The sequence below is a fragment of the Tasmannia lanceolata genome, unplaced genomic scaffold (genome assembly GCF_043159265.1).
Source record: "Tasmannia lanceolata isolate RefF3 unplaced genomic scaffold, GAP_Taslan_0.1 ptg000012l, whole genome shotgun sequence".
Classification (NCBI taxonomy): domain Eukaryota; kingdom Viridiplantae; phylum Streptophyta; class Magnoliopsida; order Canellales; family Winteraceae; genus Tasmannia; species Tasmannia lanceolata.
Window position 1 is genome coordinate 49,335,293 of NW_027518689.1, and position 22,697 is coordinate 49,357,989.

At 37.2% G+C, this 22,697-nt stretch overlaps 2 protein-coding genes across 2 annotated transcripts; both read right to left on the reverse strand.

Moving 5' to 3' along the window:
* Positions 1-5,144: 5,144 nt before the first annotated feature.
* On the reverse strand, positions 5,145-6,209 carry LOC143887436 (uncharacterized). The gene is made up of 3 exons (XM_077391521.1): positions 5,552-6,209; positions 5,404-5,476; positions 5,145-5,249 (listed from the first exon to the last, which is right to left on the reverse strand). The coding sequence occupies exons 1-2, from the start codon at positions 6,164-6,166 to the stop codon at positions 5,453-5,455; spliced, it is 639 nt and encodes a 212-aa protein (XP_077247636.1). The 5' UTR covers positions 6,167-6,209; the 3' UTR covers positions 5,145-5,249; positions 5,404-5,452.
* Positions 6,210-6,221: 12 nt separating this feature from the next.
* Positions 6,222-13,447, reverse strand: LOC143888912 (protein FAR1-RELATED SEQUENCE 5-like). The gene is made up of 5 exons (XM_077393294.1): positions 13,378-13,447; positions 13,209-13,261; positions 12,996-13,115; positions 6,279-7,918; positions 6,222-6,231 (listed from the first exon to the last, which is right to left on the reverse strand). Exons 1-5 carry the CDS (start codon positions 13,445-13,447, stop codon positions 6,222-6,224), a joined length of 1,893 nt encoding a protein of 630 aa, XP_077249409.1.
* Between the last annotated feature and the right edge of the window lie 9,250 nt (positions 13,448-22,697).

Below are 22,697 nucleotides of genomic sequence, written 5' to 3' on the forward strand. Positions count from 1 at the left end.
AAGAGAAAACGGTTCCTACACATATGTGTAGAGAATTCTCTAAACATTAGTGATGTCTGAGATGTGGCTTAACCTCGGCCCTTAGATCAAAACGCATCTAAGCCATACATTTAAAAAACAAAAACCAGTGAGGGTTTCTCACGCCCAAACCCAAAAACAAACCTAGGGCATCTGAGGGAGAAACCCAAATCTGTAGGAATCTTCTCTTCTCTGATTGAGTTTCTCTGGTTTTGATCAAACCTCATCTCCTTGCATCTCCTACACAGGCTGAGAAACCTCTAAAAACCCGATTGTTCTCAAAACAATATAGAAGCCGGCTCGGGTTTTGTACGTTTTGATCTCCTCGTATCTCCTTCACAGTTCGAGGTAGACCGTCGAAGAAGAACAAGGGTGAAACCTAAAGCCGACGATCTCCTTCACCAGGTAAGTCCTTCCTTCTCTGTTCTTTTTTTTCCATTTTTTAATGGTAAAAGAGGAAGAATCGAATCGGGTTTTTGGGTATGAATTCGTTTTTGGGTTTCTTGCTCTTGGTGAAGGAGATCGTCGGCTTTGGGTGAAGGAGATCTTGGTGAAGCAGAAACCCAAAATGCTTATTTCCAGTGTAAATGAGGGGATCTCAGCAACAAACCCAAAAACGAAAAAAACCCAAAACTAGGGCATCTCAGCAAGAAACCCAAATATATAAACCTCTTCTCTGTTCTTTTTTTTTCCATTTTTTTATGCTACAAAAATGAGGAAACGCATCTCGCTTCCTCGCCTTAGATTCTCGGGTTAGCAGCTTCTCTCTTTTTATTTACGTTTCCCTTTTTCCCCTCAAAATGCAGGGATTAGGGGTAGCGTTTCTCTATTACGGTAGTTAAATCTGTGGAGGAACAGAGAAGGAAGAAGAGCTTATTTACTCAACATAGTCTGAACTGGTAAGAGTTTATTAATATTTTTTTGATTTTATTTCCAGTGTTGAAGGGATTTAAATGCTTATTTCCAGTATGAATTAGGGTTTCTATCGATCTTTAGGTTGTTATAATTTTCTCTTTAGCTTTTACGGCTTTGTGTACATAAATGGAGCAAAGGGCATCAGAAGGAGAAGGTCGATAATGTGGGAATCTTTTCTCCCTCCCCTTTTCTATTTCTCCTGTAGTATATTTTTTGTCGTGTAGAATTGTATGGGCTTTTGTATTGCAGGATTTTTTGTGAACATCATTTAATTTATTTTCTGTGACATTTGAAGTGGAAATATGGGATATGTTCTGATTGTGTGCAGATAGTTAAGATTAATCGATGGCGTCGTCTACTGAGAGTGATGGTAGTTCAACTGTGGTGAATTGTGAGTGTCAAAAGAAAGCATGTATCAGAATAACTAAGTCAGATAAGAATGGAAATCGAGGACGGCCCTACTACACATGTGGATTTGTTGTAAGTAAAAATTCATACGTGTGATTTAATTTGTTGATCAAATTTCAAATTCCTAAAGGTCATGCAACACACAGGAACTTGGCATCAAGAAGTGTGAGTATTTCCGTTGGTGTCAAAATGATGTTGACGACAACGAATTTCGTTTGAGGAGGGACAACATGATTGCAAATCAACGTCTGCAAAGGTTGGAGAGCGAGGTTGCCGAATTGAAGGTGTTGGTGCAACAGGGACGTGAAGCCATTAAAGTGTTGGAAAGGTTGGATAATGAGGTTGCTGAATTGAAGGTGTTGGTGCAACAGGGACGTGAAGCCGTTAAAGTGGTCGAGAATGAAACTGGGTGGATTAAAGTTATGGGTGTTGTGGTTTTTTTCCTTGTTTTTTTTTTTTTAAATGTAGCACTAAGTGAGGTGGGAAGAATGAAAGAGTCTCAATCATATTGTAACAGACATCATCTCTTGTAATGCTTTGCTTGTATAGTTGTAAGCTTCATATGCTTTCGCCATGGTTGCACTTGTAAATTGACTGATAAGTCGACTCTACAAACATGACTGGTGTTCAATCTCAAACGAACAGGAGGACTGGTGTTCAAGCAGGATATGTTTGTCATTTTTTCAGAAGATAAGAGTATTTTTGTCTTAAGAAATGTCTTTCCACATCCAACTTCCTGGCAAATATGCAACTTTTGTCCTTCACTGGGGAACTCTTCATCATGCAATTCCTTGACATGCCTTTTGATATTGGCCTGAAATGCAAACCTACGATTCCAGTTCTCTACAGGACATGTGAAGAGTTTTCCTTGGTGCCTGATTAAGTGGCGAGTTAAATGATCTTTCCGTCTGTAACTGGAATGGCAATCATCTACGGGGCAAGAAAATGACCTCTATAACAAGCAGGAAAATGATAACCAACTTGAAGTTAGCTTATGAGTTACACCTTTAGGTTTGTATTTTCTATAAAAATGTCCATGGACCACCCTAAATTGTGGGCTATATATCTCATGTACTACATTGGAAGAAATGGATTTGGATTCATGTGAATTAATTAACCAAAATGATGAGCATAAACAAACAAATGTGGCAAAGGCAATTTCTTCTTTTGCAAGCGAGTTATCAACGTTCTGACAAAATGTTAGATACAAGAAGACAAGCTTAATTCACAGGGTTCCAAACATGCACGAGGCATATATCCTTTTGCAATTAGGAGGTTTCTAAAGAGAACCCAACTCAAAGCACATGTTTTGTTCTTTATTTTTTCTTTAGTTTTATTCACGAGAGATACGTTGTATGCTTTCTTTCAATCGATAGGTAGGAGCCCCCTAGGAACATGAGAGAAAGCCCTAGCAAAAACCCACAATCCTTTCCTTGCATGCCTCACCGTGTTCTTCAGGTCAGTAATGCTCTTCCATTTCTCTCTTTTCCTTCAATATCCAATGTTCATATAAACCGAAAAATATATATCAAAAGAAGATCCAAAATGATAATTGTCTTCATCATCTTGTATTGGTTCATGCATATTTTAATGGGTTTGTTGAAATAAATAACAAGACCAAATACAGAAAACAGAAATCTGATTCAATGAAATTTAATCAATAGATGGAACCGTCTTAGCTCCTCCCAAGCTATCTGCCTGGCCTAAATCCAATCTGTTCCAATGGATAAATTTCAAGCGGGTTCATGACTTTACCATTCAAGGAACTGGTATTGTAGATGGACAAGCCAAACAATCAAATTGTGTGACCAAATCATGTATACTTCAAAGACATTCATCAAACTTCCTTTGTTCAACCCAAAAAAATAAAAATAAAATTGCATCGTTCAGTAGGGCTCAAGAGCAATCACCTACTGAAAATTTTGGAGAAGGTCAGTAATAAATGCACTGTTAATGGTTTCTGTTGGTACCATAGAATTACAAACAGTAGATCCGAAGCTTCAAATATTATAAATAGAAGGCTGTACTGGGCCTTGTCATAAGCAGCTATATTTTGGGGTTCACATTGAGGACTAAAAAGGCGGACAAGCAGAGCTGTCGTCGAGCTCATGGATACCGCTCCACAAGCAGCCCACCGAAGACTCCGTGGAACTGTTATTCTGGGACCTGCATAAGTATGTAAACCATATGCTTGATGAGCATTTAAAAAAGTAATGAGTTATTTACCGTAATGGTCATTTAACCATAACGAACAAGTAAGAAAGGTCAGGGAGTTATTTTGTCAAATTGTTGAGGGGCATGTTACTAATATGGGATTTTCTAGGCAATTTCGCGGCTGGCTTTTACACTTGAGAGCCACATCTGTGGAATTTCTGGCAGATTTTGTCTTATTCATTTAATCCATCAGAGGTGGCTGTTCTCACATGCAAAAGCCAGCCGCAAAATTGCCTAGCAAGTCCCTACTTAATATAGTGCATAAAGTTCCAAAGCAAGGGTATACAAGCTATTCAGAGACATATCAGGGGTATTTCTAAATCTTTGCACTATACAAACTGTCTATAACTGCCTTCCTCTGTTCATACAAACCACCAACTCAAACTCCAAGAGCTCATTTTAGAAAAAAAAAATCACTGATAAGAAAAGTTTGCAGGGATGAAGAAAAAGAAGAATATCTCTATACTCTTGCTTCTGGTTTTGTCCATTGTAATTTCTATTGCCTATCTTTCGATTTCAGTGGATGCAAGGAAGAGCCAAGGAAAGAGTAGCAGAGCTCACAAACATCAGAATATTCATCTTAACATGTTTGAGTTAGATTGGCATTGCTGTATTATTTTGAAAACCATTGTTCCATTCAGTGCTTTCACATTCAAATTTCTTCCAGACCCAGGTTTTATTTTAACCAAGTAGTCTTCCTTGAGTAAATTTTAAACAAATAAAAAAATCTTCAGAGAGAGAGAGAGAGAGAGTTCACAACAATCAGGTCATTTCGAAAACTTCACATGCCTAAAGAAAAAGGAAAATGGACCAAGGCCCATGTTTTTCTCTCTTTCTATGATGATTCCTACAATTAAAATAGCTAAATTCCACTCATTTCTGCAGAAAAAATCAAAATATTTACCAGATATAAAACCTACTGTAAGGTTTTCCCCTTTTCTCATTCTAGTACTTGTTTTAAACCAAATGGGTACTTCGATTTTAGCTTTCTCTTGTAAAGAATCCCAGCTATTCTGTCAGTGAGGTTAAAAGAGTTAATGGAAAGTGTTTTGGTCTTTTAAAAAGTGGGTTTTGTATGTGGGTACTCCAAGTCTTTTGTGGATTTGATTAGAATTTTGAGCATACATAGAATAATGGGTGTATATCTTTTGTTGTTTGGTAGTTGCCTTGCAAAGGATCGCAACTGTTCTGTCAGTGTGGTTATGTCAGCTAATGGAAAGTGTTTTGGTCTTTTAAAAAGTGGGTTTTGTATATGGGTATTTCCAACTCTTTTGTGGATTTGATAAGGATTTTGAGCATACATGGAATAATGGGTGTGTATCATTTGTTGTTATGTTAGTTACCTTGTAAAGGATCCCAGCTGTTCTGTCAGTGAGGTTATATCAGTTAATGGAAAGTGTCATGCTCTATTAAAAAGTGGGGTTTTGTATATGTGTATATCTCCAAAAGATAGTAGCCTCAACACGTAGAAAACATAGTTGTAGTACAGTAGTAAGTCCATTAATAGTTGGTAGTATTGTTGTAATGGTAATAATAGTAGTCAAAGACAGAACTCAAAACCTTTCTGAGTACAACTTCATGTTTTTTTCACCAACAGCAGCTGAAGAAAAATGTTGTTGGTTCCAAATAGCAGGTGAACAAAAAAATATCTGCACCAAAGCTTCAGTGACCAATTTCCAACCTCTTCTACTGACCTGCATCAAATGCATGATTAAAATTCATCAGTGGTACACAAAAATCTATTAGAAGTGAAACAAGATATGGCACACAGATAAAAAAAGGATGGCCAATCATTTTGCATGAGTTTTAATTAAAATGAATAGAGGGATTATGAATGTAAACACTTACTTAGTGCACTCCAACGGTGGTCCTCCTCCTCGCCAACTCTAACCTCTTCCTATACAACCTTCGTTGTAGTCATCTATATGAGAAACATATTATAAACCTTCCAATTTGGAAAAAATTATTAGAAACACATTGAGATTTAAAAACACACCTCTTCCTCGGGTATGTTTTTGCACGTGGTCGCATAATGGCCTTTTTCTCCACATTTTTTACACGTCCTTTGCTGCTTGGGTTGAGATTGAGAGGCCTCCAATGGAGATTTAAACCTTGTAGCATTTTTTGGCCGACCCTTGGTTCTCACAACTTGAGGGTCGTGAATACGTATCTCGAGAGGATAGTTGGATTGTACTTGACTGCCACTGCTTTCCAAGACACTCTCCTTGTCTTTCTTTGCTTCTTCGCATTCCGCTACCCACACATTTAAGTCTTCTTCCATCTTCTTCAAAATGCTCTTCTTTCTCGGGTGTTCATCTAGTACTTTATGAACCCTTGATGTAATGCACCATCTCTCAAATGAAGTTACTTCGTCACTATCTCCTATGCTTGTAGATGCAAAACTATTCACTTGATATCTCGCCCCAATTGTCCACCTATTTAAGAGATATCGCTCAGGAATAGAACCTAAACGCCTCATATCCATTATGCGAAGTATGTGTTTACATAGAATCCCTGCGGTCTCAAACATCGCACACTCACATGTAGCATTAACACCTTCTGATACATCATATATAACCTTGTAACTCTTCCATTCCTCCTCATTACGCATTCTTACCTTGTATTCAGTGACGTTTCCATTCTCACTCTCCTTGTCCTCCCAACAATCAATACTCGCTACAAATTGAAGTTGGAACAAGTCAAAAAATTTTCTAGTATAACACTTTGCTGCATCTGCTTCCAATGTGCTCTTTGTCTTCAATACTGCATGTGATGATTTAGTCCTCCAATCCTCTTCAGCTTCCTTTTTCCGCCGAGCCACAAGTGCCTTTTCATATTGTACCACGAATTCTTCTAAAGTGGTACTTTGCTTAACAAATCCATCGAAGAAAGCATTAATGCTTTCGCTTTGTGCACTTGAAGTCATTCCAGCTGTAAATGTGTCTCTAAAATAAGCAGGAACCCAGTGCATTCGTAAATCCCACATCTTACATAACCAATGTCTGTTATCTAAATTATATTTCTCCACCAACGCTCCCCATTCCTTCTCACTGTTGGCTTTGTGTTTCCTATAAAACCAATGGTTGTATTCCTTATACAACTGACTAGTTGCATCTCGCATGTCTGGAACATGCTCAACTAGATGCCTACTAATGTGCCAAGAGCAAAAGCGATGGCGTGTATTTGGAAAAACATGCCTAATCGCGTTTCTCATCGCCCCATCCATATCAGTTATTATACACCCTGGAGCTTTGTCAAACATGCATTTTAACCACTGTCGAAACAACCAAGTGAATGTCTCCTCCGTCTCATCTGCTAAGAGGGCACAACCAAAAAGTGTAGACTGTCTGTGGTGGTTTACGCCGGTAAATGGTGCAAACGGCATCCTATACATGTTCGTCTTATAAGTGACATCAAAAACAATTACGTCGCTAAAGGTTAGGTATGCCTCTCTGGCCCTTGAATCCGCCCAAAACATCGATCTCAAGTTTCCATCAACATCTATCTCCATGGCAAACTGAAAATTCGGATCTTCCGCTCGTTTCGATTGGAACTGATTAGCTACTATGACAGCTTCTCGTCCCATCTTGTTAGCCCTATGTGCTCTCAAATGAGACGACACCTGATTTGGTGTGAGAGCACTAGATGAACCATCATTTGAAGCGTTAATTGCCCTTGCAATGCCAGAAGGACCAAACCCATCATTGTGCATTTTATCCATCAAGTTTTTACATAAGGCTTTCTTATGTAATGTATTATGTGAATGATGCAATCGTGTCTTCAATGGAGATGTAAGATCATGGCAATGTTCTTCCACAAAAATTCTAACTTCCCACTTATCCTCTTTTATCAAATTGATCTCCATCTTTGCCTCGCAACCCTCTCTTGTTTCACGACGCCGCTTCACATCCATCCCAATCTGTCTCTTATCATTAGGATTTCTCAATCCCTCTTTATCACATACATAACTCTTCCTTATAGGTTCACCTGTTTTGATCGACCTATTGGTCCTGCCTTTTCGAATTCCAAAACCTGTACTCAACGCATATGAGTTATAGAATGCATAGGCATCTTCACAATTATCAAAAAGCTGGCCTTCAAAAGGTTTGCTACCTAAAACACTCGCCGCATCATCCTTATTAGGCGTTTCTGAGGTACCAGTACCGCCCTCGTCATTATCAACCCAACCTAGCGGTTCCTCTTCATCACCCATCTCTAATCTATTTCCCTCATCAACACATAACCTATAGGCTTGCGACATTGTATCATCAGCCATAATTAATCTATTTTCATCAACATCCACAATAGACAGCCCAAACGGATCCATATACTGTAAAGGAGGATAAAAAACCTGAAGATGCAACTGATCGACCATACAAACCGAAAAAAACATCAGATCGAGATAAAATGTAACTTCAAAATTTAGAAATTTGCAAATTGATGAGATAAGTAAGTAAATAGAAACCGTAAAGATGTACACAAAGCCGTAAAAGCTAAAGAGAAAATTATAACAACCTAAAGATCGATAGAAACCCTAATTCATACTGGAAATAAGCATTTAAATCCCTTCAACACTGGAAATAAAATCAAAAAAATATTAATAAACTCTTACCAGTTCAGACTATGTTGAGTAAATAAGCTCTTCTTCCTTCTCTGTTCCTCCACAGATTTAACTACCGTAATAGAGAAACGCTACCCCTAATCCCTGCATTTTGAGGGGAAAAAGGGAAACGTAAATAAAAAGAGAGAAGCTGCTAACTCGAGAATCTAAGGCGAGGAAGCGAGATGCGTTTCCTCATTTTTGTAGCATAAAAAAATGGAAAAAAAAAAGAACAGAGAAGAGGTTTATATATTTGGGTTTCTTGCTGAGATGCCCTAGTTTTGGGTTTTTTTCGTTTTTGGGTTTGTTGCTGAGATCCCCTCATTTACACTGGAAATAAGCATTTTGGGTTTCTGCTTCACCAAGATATCCTTCACCCAAAGCCGACGATCTCCTTCACCAAGAGCAAGAAACCCAAAAACGAATTCATATCCAAAAACCCGATTCGATTCTTCCTCTTTTACCATTAAAAAATGGAAAAAAAAAGAACAGAGAAGGAAGGACTTACCTGGTGAAGGAGATCGTCGGCTTTGGGTTTCACCCTTGTTCTTCTTCGACGGTCTACCTCGAACTGTGAAGGAGATACGAGGAGATCAAAACGTACAAAACCCGAGCCGGCTTCTATATTGTTTTGAGAACAATCGGGTTTTTAGAGGTTTCTCAGCCTGTGTAGGAGATGCAAGGAGATGAGGTTTGATCAAAACCAGAGAAACTCAATCAGTGAAGAGAAGATTCCTACAGATTTGGGTTTCTCCCTCAGATGCCCTAGGTTCGTTTTTGGGTTTGGGCGTGAGAAACCCTCACTGGTTTTTGTTTTTTAAATGTATGGCTTAGATGCGTTTTGATCTAAGGGCCGAGGTTAAGCCACATCTCAGACATCACTAATGTTTAGAGAATTCTCTACACATATGTGTAGGAACCGTTTTCTCTTTTTGAAAACTCATTTGAAAAACCTTGCCTTGACTTATAAATCTAAAGAGAGAAGATGTACATGGAATATAGGTAACTGTAGACACCCCATTTTGACCGTACCCTAAACCTCTCGTGGTTGTGCGAAACCCCATCAAATCAACTAGGTAGGATCCCAAACTTCACCCTAAGCTAGATTAGAGTCTCACCAAGGTCCCTTCAAAATTTCGTCAAAATCCGAGCACGTTTGCTTAGCGAACGAGCCAGGAGAAGACCGTAGTGTAAGCGTGAAAGGGGGGGTTGAAATAATCAAAATAGGGGGGTGTCCATGGGGGAAAAGGAGATAAAATACCATTTTTGTATAGCAGGGGGGCGAATTAGCTCGTTTGAGACGGAGCAGATTCGTGCGCCCATTAAAATGTTCGTGCGCTCAATAATTTTGTGCGCTTATCGATTTGGGCGGTGCCGATATCAACAGTCATATTTTGATATATATATGAAGAAATCAAAGGAAATTAAAAAAAAAAGAGAAAAATTTTCTCCCCTTTTAGAGAGAGAAGCTGCGAGAATTCCAGAGAGAGAAACTAGATCTCAAAATCCAAACCCTCTTTTCATCTTATCCGGCAAGCTTCCGACAAGTTTTCCGGCCTGGTTTTCGCTCCGATCATCTTATTCTCCTCCCTTATAACCTTAGCTATTGTTAGTTTCCTTTTTCTTTCATTATTTCAGCTACAAACCCTAATACTTTGTGCTTTCTTCTCCGATCGGATTTGCCAAATTCCGGTCAAAGCTTCGGTGAGCTCCGATCATCTCTTCGCTTGCAATTACTCTTGTATGTTTCTTCTCTTCTTCTTCACCGAGTCTATTTTCATCAAGATCTGTTTTCTAAGCTAGAAACCCTAATTTTTCTTTTTCTTTCCTAACTCCGATCTATTAGTTCTTAAACCTGAGCGTCTTAGTTCCTTCTTCATACTTTCTTCTCCGATCGGATCTGGTTCAGATATGATTTTCTCGTTCAAGCATCCAATCCTCTGTCCAGCATATTTCATTTCTTTTCTAGGTTTTATTGCCGTTATTTTCTCTTTTTACTCCTCTTAAACCCTAAGTAGCTTGATTTTATCCTCAAAAGGCCTTTTAGGAAGCTTCAGCTCAAATTCGGAGTATGACAAAGCAGATCTGTTCGAGAATTAGAGGAAAATAGAAGCTCGGCAAGCTTATAAGTTCATTTTTTTTTAGGATTCTTCACATCAGTTGGTTTAAAAAGATATTAGTAAAGAGTTCTGTTGGGGAAAAGGAGAGAAAAGAGAAGATTCGATATTTTTAACAAGATCGTGAGTTCAGGTGATCTCTTCGTTCTAAAAAGAGTTAGATCTTGAAGAAATCAAGCAGTTGAGGTAGTCAAAGAGGTATTGTCCTTAAATTTTCTTTAAAATACGGTTCGTTTAAGTCTTAATTTTATAATTGAATTTCCTGTACCTGTTTTAGTTTAGAAAAATCTGAGATTTGAACTCTAATCGATTATAATTTTTTATAGGCTTCAAAATTGCATGTTAGAATTTTAGATTGGCTCATTATACTCATTTTCAGGTCTGTTTTGGTATCGATACTTGTATTAGAATTTGTGATTGATTACTCCTTAAATAAGCATGTAAAGAGATTATTGTAAGATAAGATTTTGGTTAATTAATGAAAAATAATTCTGTTCAGTTATCAAGTAATTTTCTGATTAGTTGTACATGATTTGATCATTTGTCCTTTGTTGAAAAATGATTTTTTATCCAAAGCCTTTCCTTGTTGTAACAGGTTTAACCCCCATTAAATTTTTTTTTACACAAGTTAATCCTCATTGCAACCTCTGTTTTGGCATAATTCAGCTTTTGTTTTAGCATAAAACAACCCCTGTTTTGGTACAGTTTAATCTCTGTTTTGGCATGGTTTAAGCTTTGCTTTGGCAATCTTTTTCCCTTGAAAAATACAGTTTTTTTTACCTGGGCATATAGCAGTCCTACATCTGCTCATTTCAATTATGCTGACTGATTTGAAATATAGGCATACTTGTATGTAAATCTTTCACAATAAGTTTGAAGGCTTATGAATCATTGTTCGGAATTTATTGAATTCAAAATTTTGATTCTGGAAGTGAGGGTTTTATAGCTCATATTTCAACCCTGTTTTGATTTGAGCACCTGTTTTGAGAAGTTTAACATGATCACATTTCAATAATTCTTTTGTTTTCCTAATAGTTATATAACAATTTCTATAAAAAAAATGATGTTACTGCTGAAACAGATGTAAAGCTGATTCATCCATTTATTCAATGAAAGTTTGTTCGAATGGCTTATTGCATAGGGTTAGGCCTCAGATTAAGCATTTTTTCTCTCTTTCTTTTAGTCTTTACAATAGTTTGGTTATAGTAGTTGATGCATTGGAGTCATCCCAATAAAAGAAACTTTGTGTCTCTATTTCACAATCTCTACAGCGGTTCATTCACTTCATCATTTTTAATGAGACCTATACCATGTACATGTTTGGGTAATAGCATAGAAATTTGACAAAATCTGATGATTAGAATTAAATGAGAAGAGTTGACTTAAAACTATTAGGAATACTATGTTGCAAAGTCACTGATGAGATTTCTGTTTAATACACTTCAGTTTTGTGTGGATTTATCTTTGTACTGCAAGGGGATACAAAATTCTGATATTCATTCTTTTGGTTATACTCTGTTAATGATTTTGAGGCATATTTAGAAGTTATTTATAGGGATATTAATCTATATAAGTAAAAGGAAAGCAAGTAAAAAACTGGTAGTTTTAAAAAAGTGACTCGTAATGACATAAGTCTGATAAGGCTTATAAAGATCTCTAGGTTAGTAATAATTCTATTGTCTTATGTGAATGGTTGTGAGTGTGTCTAAATGTGTGTGTGTGTGTGTGTCTTTGTTTTAGACCTTACACAAATCAGCTGAGATTTAGCCACTGTTTTTGCACAAGTTCAAGCCATAATTCAGCCCTGTTTTGCATTAAATTCAGTCGATAGGTCAGCCTTTGTTTTACACCAATTCAGCCATGTTTGAATAAGTTCAAGTCATAATTCAGCCCCTATTTTAGCCTTTGGTTACTCCTGTCTTAAATTTTCTTTAAATATAACTTGTTTGTAATGTCTCATGTTTTAAAACTTTCTTCCTTGTTATATTCATTATTCTACTACTACATCTCAATAGAAGAGGATCATTTAGATTTGTGGCTGTGGTTATGAGCTTTCATGTTAATGTGTATATGGGTAAGCTGGGCTGTTCGGTTTCGATTATTACCCAATGATTTATTCATAAGACCTGATGTTTGAGTTTCATTTATCTACACCGGTTGTACCTTTGGTGGTTTAATTCAAGAGGCTAAGATAGATAGATCTTCTTCTTTTCTTATTGGATTGATTTTGCTTATTTTAAAGCTTTCATCCATTGATTTAGAGTTGTATGTTGTTTCTTCGTATTTTAAATCATCATTTATGAATCATTCTGTCAATTTGATCAGCCCTTATAATATTGTTTTGATGATCTTCAGGATATGATGATTGCGAAAGTAATAATTTTCTCTTGAGTTTTGGTTGTGATAAAAAATAATTCATTCATGTTATTTTTGTCCAAATTATTCTCTAAGAACTTGAATTTCTATGCCTAATTCTTTGATCACAATTGCTAGTTATGGGAGTCTGATTTTCTAAAATTTTCATTTTTCTATATACTTTGGGTACATGGTCTGTTGAGTATCTTCATGGGGTAGGTTCAAGTAGTTTCGAACTCTTATAAAATAATCTGGATTTCCTTCGTTATGTTCCAATGATAATATGGTTCATGGGGTATTTTTCCCCTGGGTGCATGTGAGTTCAGTCATTAGGTTCTTTACATGTTTGGTATGAACGCTTCAACTACCATCTGTATCATTAGCTTCAACAGTTCAGCACATAAATCTGTCTCTGTATGGCACAGATTCTGCCCACGAAATCTGTCCCAGTTTTGAGTACAAACCTGTCCTAGTTTTGAGCAGTGAATCTGTCCCATTTTTAAGCATGAATCTGTCCCATTTTTAAGCATGAACCTGTCCCAGTTTTGAGCATGAAATCTATCCCAGTTTTGAGTACAAACCTGTCCATGTTTCACCTGTGAATCTGTCACAGATTCTGCCCACAAATCTGCCCCTGTTTTACCATAACTTCAACACAGAATTTATCTATATTTGAGGCACAATTTTCGCTCAGAATCTGTCCACATTCAAGCACAGTTTTCACACAATTTAGCCCCCATTTTTAAGGACATTTCTGCCCCTGTTCGAGGCGCGATTCTGTCCACATTTTGTACCCGGTTTTTACGCAAATCTGTCCCATTCCAGCCCTGTTTTGAGCAGATTTTTAAGCCTATGTTCAGCTCATTTCTAGCATTGTTTCATCTTTGTTTTTTTTTTTTTAGCGCAGTTCAGCCTCTGTGTTAACACATTGCAGCCTCCTGTTTTTTTTAACCCTCATTCGATCGTGTAATCATGGTGATGCCCATGGCAGCCACCATTTCACTTTAATTTTAAGTTTAGCCCATGTATCATTGATAATGGTAGCCCTCACCTTGATATTAGCACCTCTCATTTCACTTGGTTCATAAGAAACACTTATTCATTCTTATTCACTTCTAGTTTCGTTGCCTTTCTACTATGATTGATTAAACCACAAAAATTATGTGCCAATGTACTTTTTATCTGTGGTCGCGAGTATGGGAAACTCTTTTACAGTTTCTTTCTTTATTAAACTTTGGATCTTATCGGTCATTATGCTAAACTACAAGTAGTATGTTTATTATCACTGTGTTGAATTAATTGAGAAACCATGTATTTCCCATTGGATGAACTGCTTTACGAGGATTACAGATTTTGAAGTTTTGGACATGTCTCTAGTTTCGTGGGTGTAGGATTCCTATCATTTAAAAGTAATTCACGAGCCTTCACACGATTGTTGTTATTGTCACTGATGGTTGTCTTGTGCAAGTATTAGGATAAATGGGTGTAAGACATTGATTTCATTTCATTAAAAAAAAAATTTCAATCAGGTTGTGATTTTTACTTCTATTAAACTACATTTTATATATATATATATATATATATACTTAAGATGTTTGTGTATGCTTGAAGAGAATGTTTATTAAGTACTTTTCTAAGAATTGGCAAAATGAGTCTTTTATTTAGTTAACATGTCAAAAGGAAGCCTAATTTCAGCTTATATCTTTGATTACTGCAGAAAATGGTTTTGTCGTTTAATGTCTATTCTTCCTTTTCATGGAGTCACTAAATGTATTGTTGGGGATTATAGTGTAGTTCTAGAACAGGCTTTGTGGTTTGATGTCCACATGCCATTTATCTTTGTATTGCTGTTGGTTTTGGAAAATCCCAATGTCTATATTCACATTTACCTTCTCTATGTTCATTCTAGTATTATCAAGTTAGAATTTGGGGATATCCATGTCCAGCTTGGTCTGTCCTTCTTTTGTGTAGAATACTATTCAAAGGTGTGTTAAGATTTTTTATTAAGGGTGAAGTAATCTTGTGTAATTCATGAAGAATATTTGTAAAATGATTAATGTCCCCTCTTCAGATTTTTAACAAGTTTTATTTATTTTATATCATATATATATATATATATATATATATATATCAAATTGTAATCATAAAATGAAGATAATCAGCATTATGTAACATTTTGTAGAACTCTTTTAGGCTTAAAAGAGAGTACAATTTTTATCAGGTAGTTGGATAGACACATAATTGGATTGGTTTGTTTTCATAAAAAAATTTGATTTCTCGTTAATCCAGGGCTGGATACTGTAGTAATGCAGGTAGTCATTTAAGTGTCTAGGTATCCATTTTGTGGATGATGACATTGAATTTATTTAGGGCTTGTGTAAGCTAGCATTAATTTAGTAATACTCTAAGAGGTATGCAATTCATTTTTTTAGAAATCTGTGGGAAAATGTGAATAAGGTGTTAGGTATTGGTGGATGGATAAATGATTTAGTATATGTATCAAAATTTCATGATTCTTGTTTAGTTTAATCATGTTGGTATATGTACAGCTTATTTGGTCTGTTTTGAATAGGCTTGAGACTATTTTTTTAAGATGACAATAGTGAAATCAGGTTGAATTTAACCTTTATATTGTCCTGAAACGATAATAGTACTATTGTCACACTTCAATGAAAATATCATGAGTTAATTTCTTACTCACGCTAATTAGTTTCAACAGTCATCCTTGTCATAGTTGAATACCAAAATATTATTTGGAAAGGTTGACATAATTACTTGGTAAGTATGCCCATGCTTCAATTAATTTTTATTATTATTTTGTAATGCTCTGTTGATAAATAATAGGGAGTTTAGTAGGTACTTTTATTACTTTAGTATTTGTGTGACTTCATTGTGCCATATTTATATGTTTTAGAACTTTCTCTTTAGAGTTTTTAAGTTCATTTCATTTTGATTTGTAATATCATTACATATATATTCCTTGATAAAATCGTATCATTGTACAATTAGTTTTGATAATTGCCTTTTTAGGAATTTCTTTAGATTCATCCCTATTCATTGCAAAGGCGATGAAGGCGCTAGCCCAAGCCCATTTCTTAAGGGACTTGCTCAGTCCAAATAGCTTTCCCCTCCATTTGTATATAGAAGACTTTCTCAGTCTCATTAGCCCTTGTTTATCTCTTATGTGTTTTTAGTCATATTTTGACTCAGTTGCACCTTCTCTTAGAGTTCTAGAGAGTATTTGACTCATTTGCCCTCCTTTAGAGTGTCTTTGATATATTTGTAACCCCTCTTTGGTGTTACCTAGTTTAAAGGTTTATCCTTAGAGACTAGCTTAGTCTTGTTCGAGTTTGACCTATTCGGAATCCTTATCCTTTCTCTTTTATTTTAGATTTCAGCTACTCATTTGTGGTTTAGTTCAAGTGTCTTTGACACTAGTTTGCTTGTTCGGGGTTTCCCCGTAGCTTTAGGGTTTTGCCCTAGTTTGTTATTTTGTGTATTCTCTTTGGGTCTTTAACCAAAAGAGTGAAAACGTTTTTTTTTTTAATTTTGAAAAGCACTTGAACACTTTAAAATTCAAAATAAAAACATTAAAAATTTGAAACCCAAAAACAATTGAATATTTTAAAATTCAAAAACATTGAAATATCTTAAAATTCAAAAACATGTTAGAACATTTTAAAATTCAAAAACATTGAAATATCTTAAAATTCAAAAACATGTTAGAACATTTAAAAATTCAAAAACATTGAAATATCTTAAAATTCAAAAACAGTCGAAAAATATTAAAAATCTTAAGTCATTTTGAAATGCTTTTGAGTTTTTTTTTTAGCATATTAGGAGAGTTCGTTTCAAACTACGTTGGCTTGATCCTCTCCCACGAGGTACGTAGCGCAGCTCGGGATTTATATCCCAAGTCCAGCCAAACTTTTGAAAAATAACATTTTAAATCTTTTTCTTTGAATAAGCAACCTTTCTAATCTTGTTTTCAAAAGATCTTCCTCTAGAGTTAGGAGTTTCTCCTAAATAGAGAGTTTTAGAGTTAGGTTTTTCTTTTGATAGGTTGTTTGTTTGTTTGTTTGTTTGTTGTGTGCTTGTTTTAGAGTTAGGGGTCTGTCCTAGAGTTATAGGAGCGCCTCCATCCGGTCATTCGGCGATCCACATCGCCGAGTGATGACTAGAATAGGATACGCTAGTTCACCCATTGTTTTCCTTAGGAAATACAGCCTAGTTACACATGGTTGTAGGAACCACTTGCATTAGCCTAGGGCTAACATGCATTTAGTTAGGGCATATAGAGTGTCCTAAAATCCACAATTCACTGGAATTTAAATAATTGTACAAGAAACTTTAATAACTAGTCCGGTCTTTTAGATCGAGTCTAAGATAGAGGTCTATGTGTCTTAGACATCATAGCTTAGAATAGGCGCGAAGAACTACGTTGCCTTGATTCTCGTGGAGGCGGGGATACGTAGGCTTCTTTCGATGAATATCAGACCATCCGAGGACTCGGGCTAATAATTTAGAGTCTTAGGATTTGTTGTTTTGTTATATTGTGTGTTTTGATGTGTTTTCTTACTTTATCGTACTGATCCTATACCTTTAGCTATAGCTTGCATGTGTATGTCCACCAGAATTTAGATACCCATTAGGCATGTCACTCGTAACCTAGCTTTGCTTAGGTGACACCATCTTTTATTACATTTTTTGTATGCTTATTTCTTTATCCTCAGGAAATGCATGCTTAAGTAGACGATTCCTGAGAATTGTTCCTATTTCATATGATTTTTGCCCGAAACTCTTTGAGGTTAATAATAAATGGCATAAGAGACCAAGTGCTTGCACTCGGACGAATTGGGGGTGCTCTCAGACCTTCTCCATTCGTAATCAGGCACGAACCCATATATATTTCTGGTTATCCATGGTATACAGAGCCTATTTTGTTTTTAAGGATCCATGGCCGTATACCATGGATGGCGACTCTGAGTTTGTTTAGGTACGTTTCGAATCCGGACTTGTTCCCGAATCGAGAGGTATCTCTTTTATATCGCCACCCGTGCTATGCAATGAGGGTGGCAACCGTTTCGAGAGTTCCTTGGTAGAGCTCTCCTTCACACGTGGATGATCCAAGAGGCCGCTGGGGGCTCGTCCCCCACCTCTCTCCCGGATCGGGGTCCACAGGCTGGCGACTCTGCTGGGGATTTCTTGAAACATTGCCTAACTCTGTTAAAATGCCATTTGTTGCTAACTTTGAAGAATTTTGGGCTAAAATCATTATAAATGGGAATTTAATCGCTTAGAATCCGGGGGCACCAAGTAGGTGTTTAAAACAAGGGATTCGCACATTGCATGGCATACATCATTTTGTTTTTATTTTTTCTTTTATTGATTTTATTATTATTGGCTCCACGGGATAGATATAATGCGTGCCTCATGGGATATCACTATCCAGATGGTGCTGTTGTATCTATTACCAAGCTATGCGCCAGTGCTGCAGCCGTAAACACTCGGTGTACTTGTGTTTACAGCAGCCGGTGAGCAATGAAGCATACTGTATATAACACTCGGTGTACTTGTGTTATATACTTAAAGTATGGATCATATGCACAGTACCCGATATATTGAGTCCGGAGCTCTACTTTCATTTTACATATATTATGTACTTGGATATATTTGTTGATTTAGTAAAACCCAATTAGGATCTGCATGTGCTTATATATATATTGCATTCATATAAGGACGAACATGTGTTGCTTACACATGTTGGAGCCTAGATTTAGGAGCCATGTCCTATCCTTAGATTATTGTAGCTCACCTTATGTGACTACAACGCAGTCCTAGTACACTCACATGTCTGTCTTGAGTCAAGTGTCTTGACTCTGCGGGATTATTTTTTTAGGGCTGGTGCCCCTGGTTAGGATATATATGTATATATCTATATATTGATTATCAGATTGGGGCCTACTCTTTAGTGAGGTTTCCTTGTCTAATCTAATCAGTTGTATCAGTCTGTTCTCCAATCTAGACCCGAACAATGGCTTTTACTTGCCCCTCTCATGGTCGTGGCCTATCTTTTGTTCTATTCATTGAGATTTTGTCCATTTATCTCTTGATTATAAGATCAGGACCTACTTTCTAGTAGAGATTCCTGGCTTGAATAAGTCCGTCTTGTTTATTCATCTCTCAGATCTAAACCTGGCTAGTGGCTTATACTTGTCACACTGATAGCTACGGTTTATTCCTTGACCCAGTGATGATAAATTTTACCTGTTTTTATCCTTCAGATTCGAACTTCATAGATTTATCTTGTATTACTCAAATCGTTGTTCGTTCTGTCTTAGATATGGTCGATAGCTTGTCTGCTGTCTCTATGACCATAGTCTATCATTTCTTTCATCTCCTTGATCGTATATTTTGTTGTCCATCTTCCAGATTTAGATCCGGTCTATGATCTACTTTTGTCATTTTATGACCGTGGTCTCTTCTCTGAGTTTCTGATCATCTTTGATCATTAATGGAACATTCGATGTTGCCAATAGTATCCTCCTTGTGATTAATTACTAGGTTTATCCTTATTCCTTGTTTATTCCAAGTTATTCTCCATTCCCTAATTATCCCATCCTATTCTTTGTGTTTAGGTTAAATTATGGCGAATAATGTGTTGAAAGGCTGGATAAGCGAGACAATTAAGGCTCTTCTGCGAGAATCTTTGGAAAGGAGTATGGCTGATCGGTTCATCTGTACTTTCAATCATTTGAGTGTATCTGATATAAATTGGAAGTTTCTCCAAGCAGCCGCTGGATTCTGGGATCCTAATCTTCATGTTTTTCGATTTGGATCTTTCGAGCTTTGTCCTATATTCGAGGATTGGTGTGCTTTATTAGAGCTCCCAACAGAGGGACTTTGGATATGATCTTCGAATATAGATTCCTCTCATTCCATTTTTTGCAAGCTATTCAAAAATCAAACCGTTGATGCTATTCCATGCTTAACAGATACGTGTGTGCAAGTCCAAAACCTCATTACCCTTTTTTCCGAGAACGTCGATCCTACTAACTCTCGTTTTCAGAGTTGTCGACGCAATGCTTTGATTTTTAGTGTCTTCCCGCAATATTTCATTCGAAAAAACCCTCATGTTGCTCCGTTAACCTTGTTAACTGTGGTAGACCAAATTAACAAAGGGAGGAATCCCATCCCTACCATGTTAGCAGAGACCTTCTTGGGACTAGATCTTATTGCTTCCCGAGAGATCAAAGACAATTTCTGTGGGTGTGTGAAGTTGTTGTATGTCTGGCTTGGTGAAAAACTTCAAATTCTTTAGCGACAAAACCAAAATCCGTATACCCTGAAGAATTTCCGTACATGGAAACCAATAGCCAATCAACCTCAGTCCATCGATGAATGGCGGAATTGGTTGCAACATGTAAAGGAGAGCCAGTTTTGCTGGGTAAGTCATTCATGCTTCCACGTTTTTACTAGCACTTACCCGCATCCGTTTGTTTACCTCATGGGTACCGAGAAATCTTCTTTTTATGCACCCATGCGATTTCTCTATCAGATTACGGGAATTCCATGTCCTCCCGGAATCATAGTCCCTCCTCTTTGTGAAGATCTCACTCCTGATCTTGTCAAATCCATTGTGGCTGCTTGGGGAAACAAAAAAATGGAAAGGAGGTTTGGTTTTCTATCCCAAGCCCGACGTGAAGAAATATCGGAAGAGCCTGCAACTAGGAGAGCTCGGATCGAAGAGTCTTGAGATTCCATATCTGTTTTGTTGTCTTGATTTCTGTATTTCCTTTTTAATTGTCAATCTTCTTATCCAAATTGTGATCAGAGATTAGTATTGTCATGTGTTGTAATCGCAGTTTGACGTTTTATCAATGAAAGTGTGTTTGTTTTTCTCTTATCTTTATTTGCTCAGAATGTCTTATTTCACTCATCACTCATTTAATCTAATATGTTAATTTCCATTCAGGATTCTGAAAGAGAGCAACCATCGCTCCATCAAAAGATAACCAGTCCAAACCTACCTGGTCTAAACCTTCCTCGGTCTCTAGACTTGTCCGTCATTTTGACTCACCCATATCATCCAGAGAATCTTTATCCCCTACCATTGAGTTACCTAACTCATCAGAGTCTGACCAAATGGCTGATTTGACTGATCCCATGATAATCATTCAAGAAATGTTGAGAAACATGTCTCGAGATATCTCGGGGTTGAAAGATGAAATGGCTGTGTTAAAATCCCAGAATACTGACAAGACCTCTACTTCTAGAGCGCCTGTCATCCAGCCTACTCCAGCTGCATTTCCTAACCCCAATAGACCTCATATTCCTGCTGTGGAGATTGACCTCGACGAGGATCAATATGCCGAAGAATATTGTGCTCCGCAGACAAATAAGGAGAAGGAGTTATTTGATATGTGTCAGAAGATGGCTAAGGACATTGAAAACATGAAGTTCCAAGGGCCGAAGAGGTTTGATATTTTGGAGTACTTTGAAACTCCGAGTGTTACTTTGCCGCCAAAGTTCAAGGCGCCAGATTATGATAGGTATGATGGCACTGGATGCCCGAGGAACCATGTCAGATGGTTCATTACCCTTTCTCAGCAGCATGGTTTGAGTCGTGAACAAATGGCTCAGTTGTTTCCCATGTCTCTCTTGGGAATAGCTAAAAAGTGGTTTCTAAGGTTAAAGCCTGAAGAAACCAGATCTTTGGACGATATATCGAACCTGTTTGTTGAGCAGTTTTCGATGGAAGAAGGGATCGAGATAACAAAGAGAGACCTGAAGCAGCTAAAGCAAGGTCCTCAGGAAACTTTCACGTTGTTTATCAGGCGCTGGAGGCGCAAGTCTGCTCAATTGAGTCAGAGGATGCCAGAAGAAGATCAGATCAAATTGGTGATTAAAAGTTTGTCTCCACAATACTTTCATTTCATCGCACCCCAGCATTATCCCAGTTTTGATCATTTGATAAAAACTGGCACCCAGACAGAGGACGCTATAGCCAAAGGGCTTAGAGCGAAGGCATTGTCCGATGTGCGGGAAGGCAAGAGGCCTATGGCCCCACCTAAAGAGGTTCATGCAGTGAACTATTTCAAGCCAGCATTCAGACCAGAGGTCAAAGCTGTTGCTGAGGTGGCTAGACCAGTAAGGAAAAATGTTTTCAGGCAATTCGATCCCCTCCCTTACCCTTTACCAATGATATTGAAAAAGCTGGTAAGAGACAAAAAGATAAAACTTCCGGATCTGAAACCTGTGCCAAATCCATTACCACCATACTGGAGGTTGGATCAGCATTGCGAATATCACAGGAATTCAGGTCATCTGACTGAAAATTGCCTCGCCTTGAAGCATGCCATTCAAAACCTGATTGATAACGATGAGCTCTCAGTTAAAGGGCCGAATATTACTCAGAATCCTCTCCCGAATCATCGTGCTGCTCCTCCTCCTACAGCTAATGCCATCTTTACTATGGGTTGAATAGCCTAAGAAGATACCTTCATCGGATTTTGAATCAAACTTGTGCAAGGTGTCTTCCATGTTTAATATAAAACATTTACAACCGAAAACTTTGAGATAGCTAACTTTGGGGGGTGTTCCACTCCATAGTTCATAAGGTGTTTTGTTAAGGTGAGGTCTAATGAGCACTCTATTTAAAAGATAGCAAGCCGTGTGAACGGCTTCGGCCCAAAAGTTTCTTGGAACATTGTGCTTATTTAACATGGTTCTAGCCATTTCAATAAGTGATCTATTTTTTCTTTCAACTACCCCATTTTGTTGGGGAGTTCTTGGAGCCGAGAAATTGTGCTTGATTCCATTTTCATTACAAAAGGTATCAAACTCAATGTTCTCAAACTCAGTTCCATGATCACTTCTAATTTCATTTATGAAAACCCCTCGTTTATTTTGAATTCGCTTGCACAAGTTGACACATTTCTTGAAGGTTTCATCTTTACTAGTTAAGAACAACACCAAGTGAACCTAGAGTTGTCATTAACAATCACATATACATATCTACTGCCTCCTCTACTACGAGTCTTCATGGGACCAAATAGGTCCATGTGAAG

Coding starts and splice junctions, on each gene's coding strand:
- LOC143888912 (XM_077393294.1), bottom strand. CDS start 13,447: ATGGGACAGATTTGCGTAAAAACCGGGTACAAAATGTGGACAGAATCG. Junction 13,116..13,208: donor CACAGGTGAAACATGGACAG/GTTTGTACTCAA, acceptor AAAATGGGACAG/ATTCACTGCTCAAAACTAGG. Junction 7,919..12,995: donor TGAAGCTAATGATACAGATG/GTAGTTGAAGCG, acceptor ATGGTCGATCAG/TTGCATCTTCAGGTTTTTTA.
- LOC143887436 (XM_077391521.1), bottom strand. CDS start 6,166: ATGCGTAATGAGGAGGAATGGAAGAGTTACAAGGTTATATATGATGTA. Junction 5,477..5,551: donor AAAACATACCCGAGGAAGAG/GTGTGTTTTTAA, acceptor TTTCTCATATAG/ATGACTACAACGAAGGTTGT.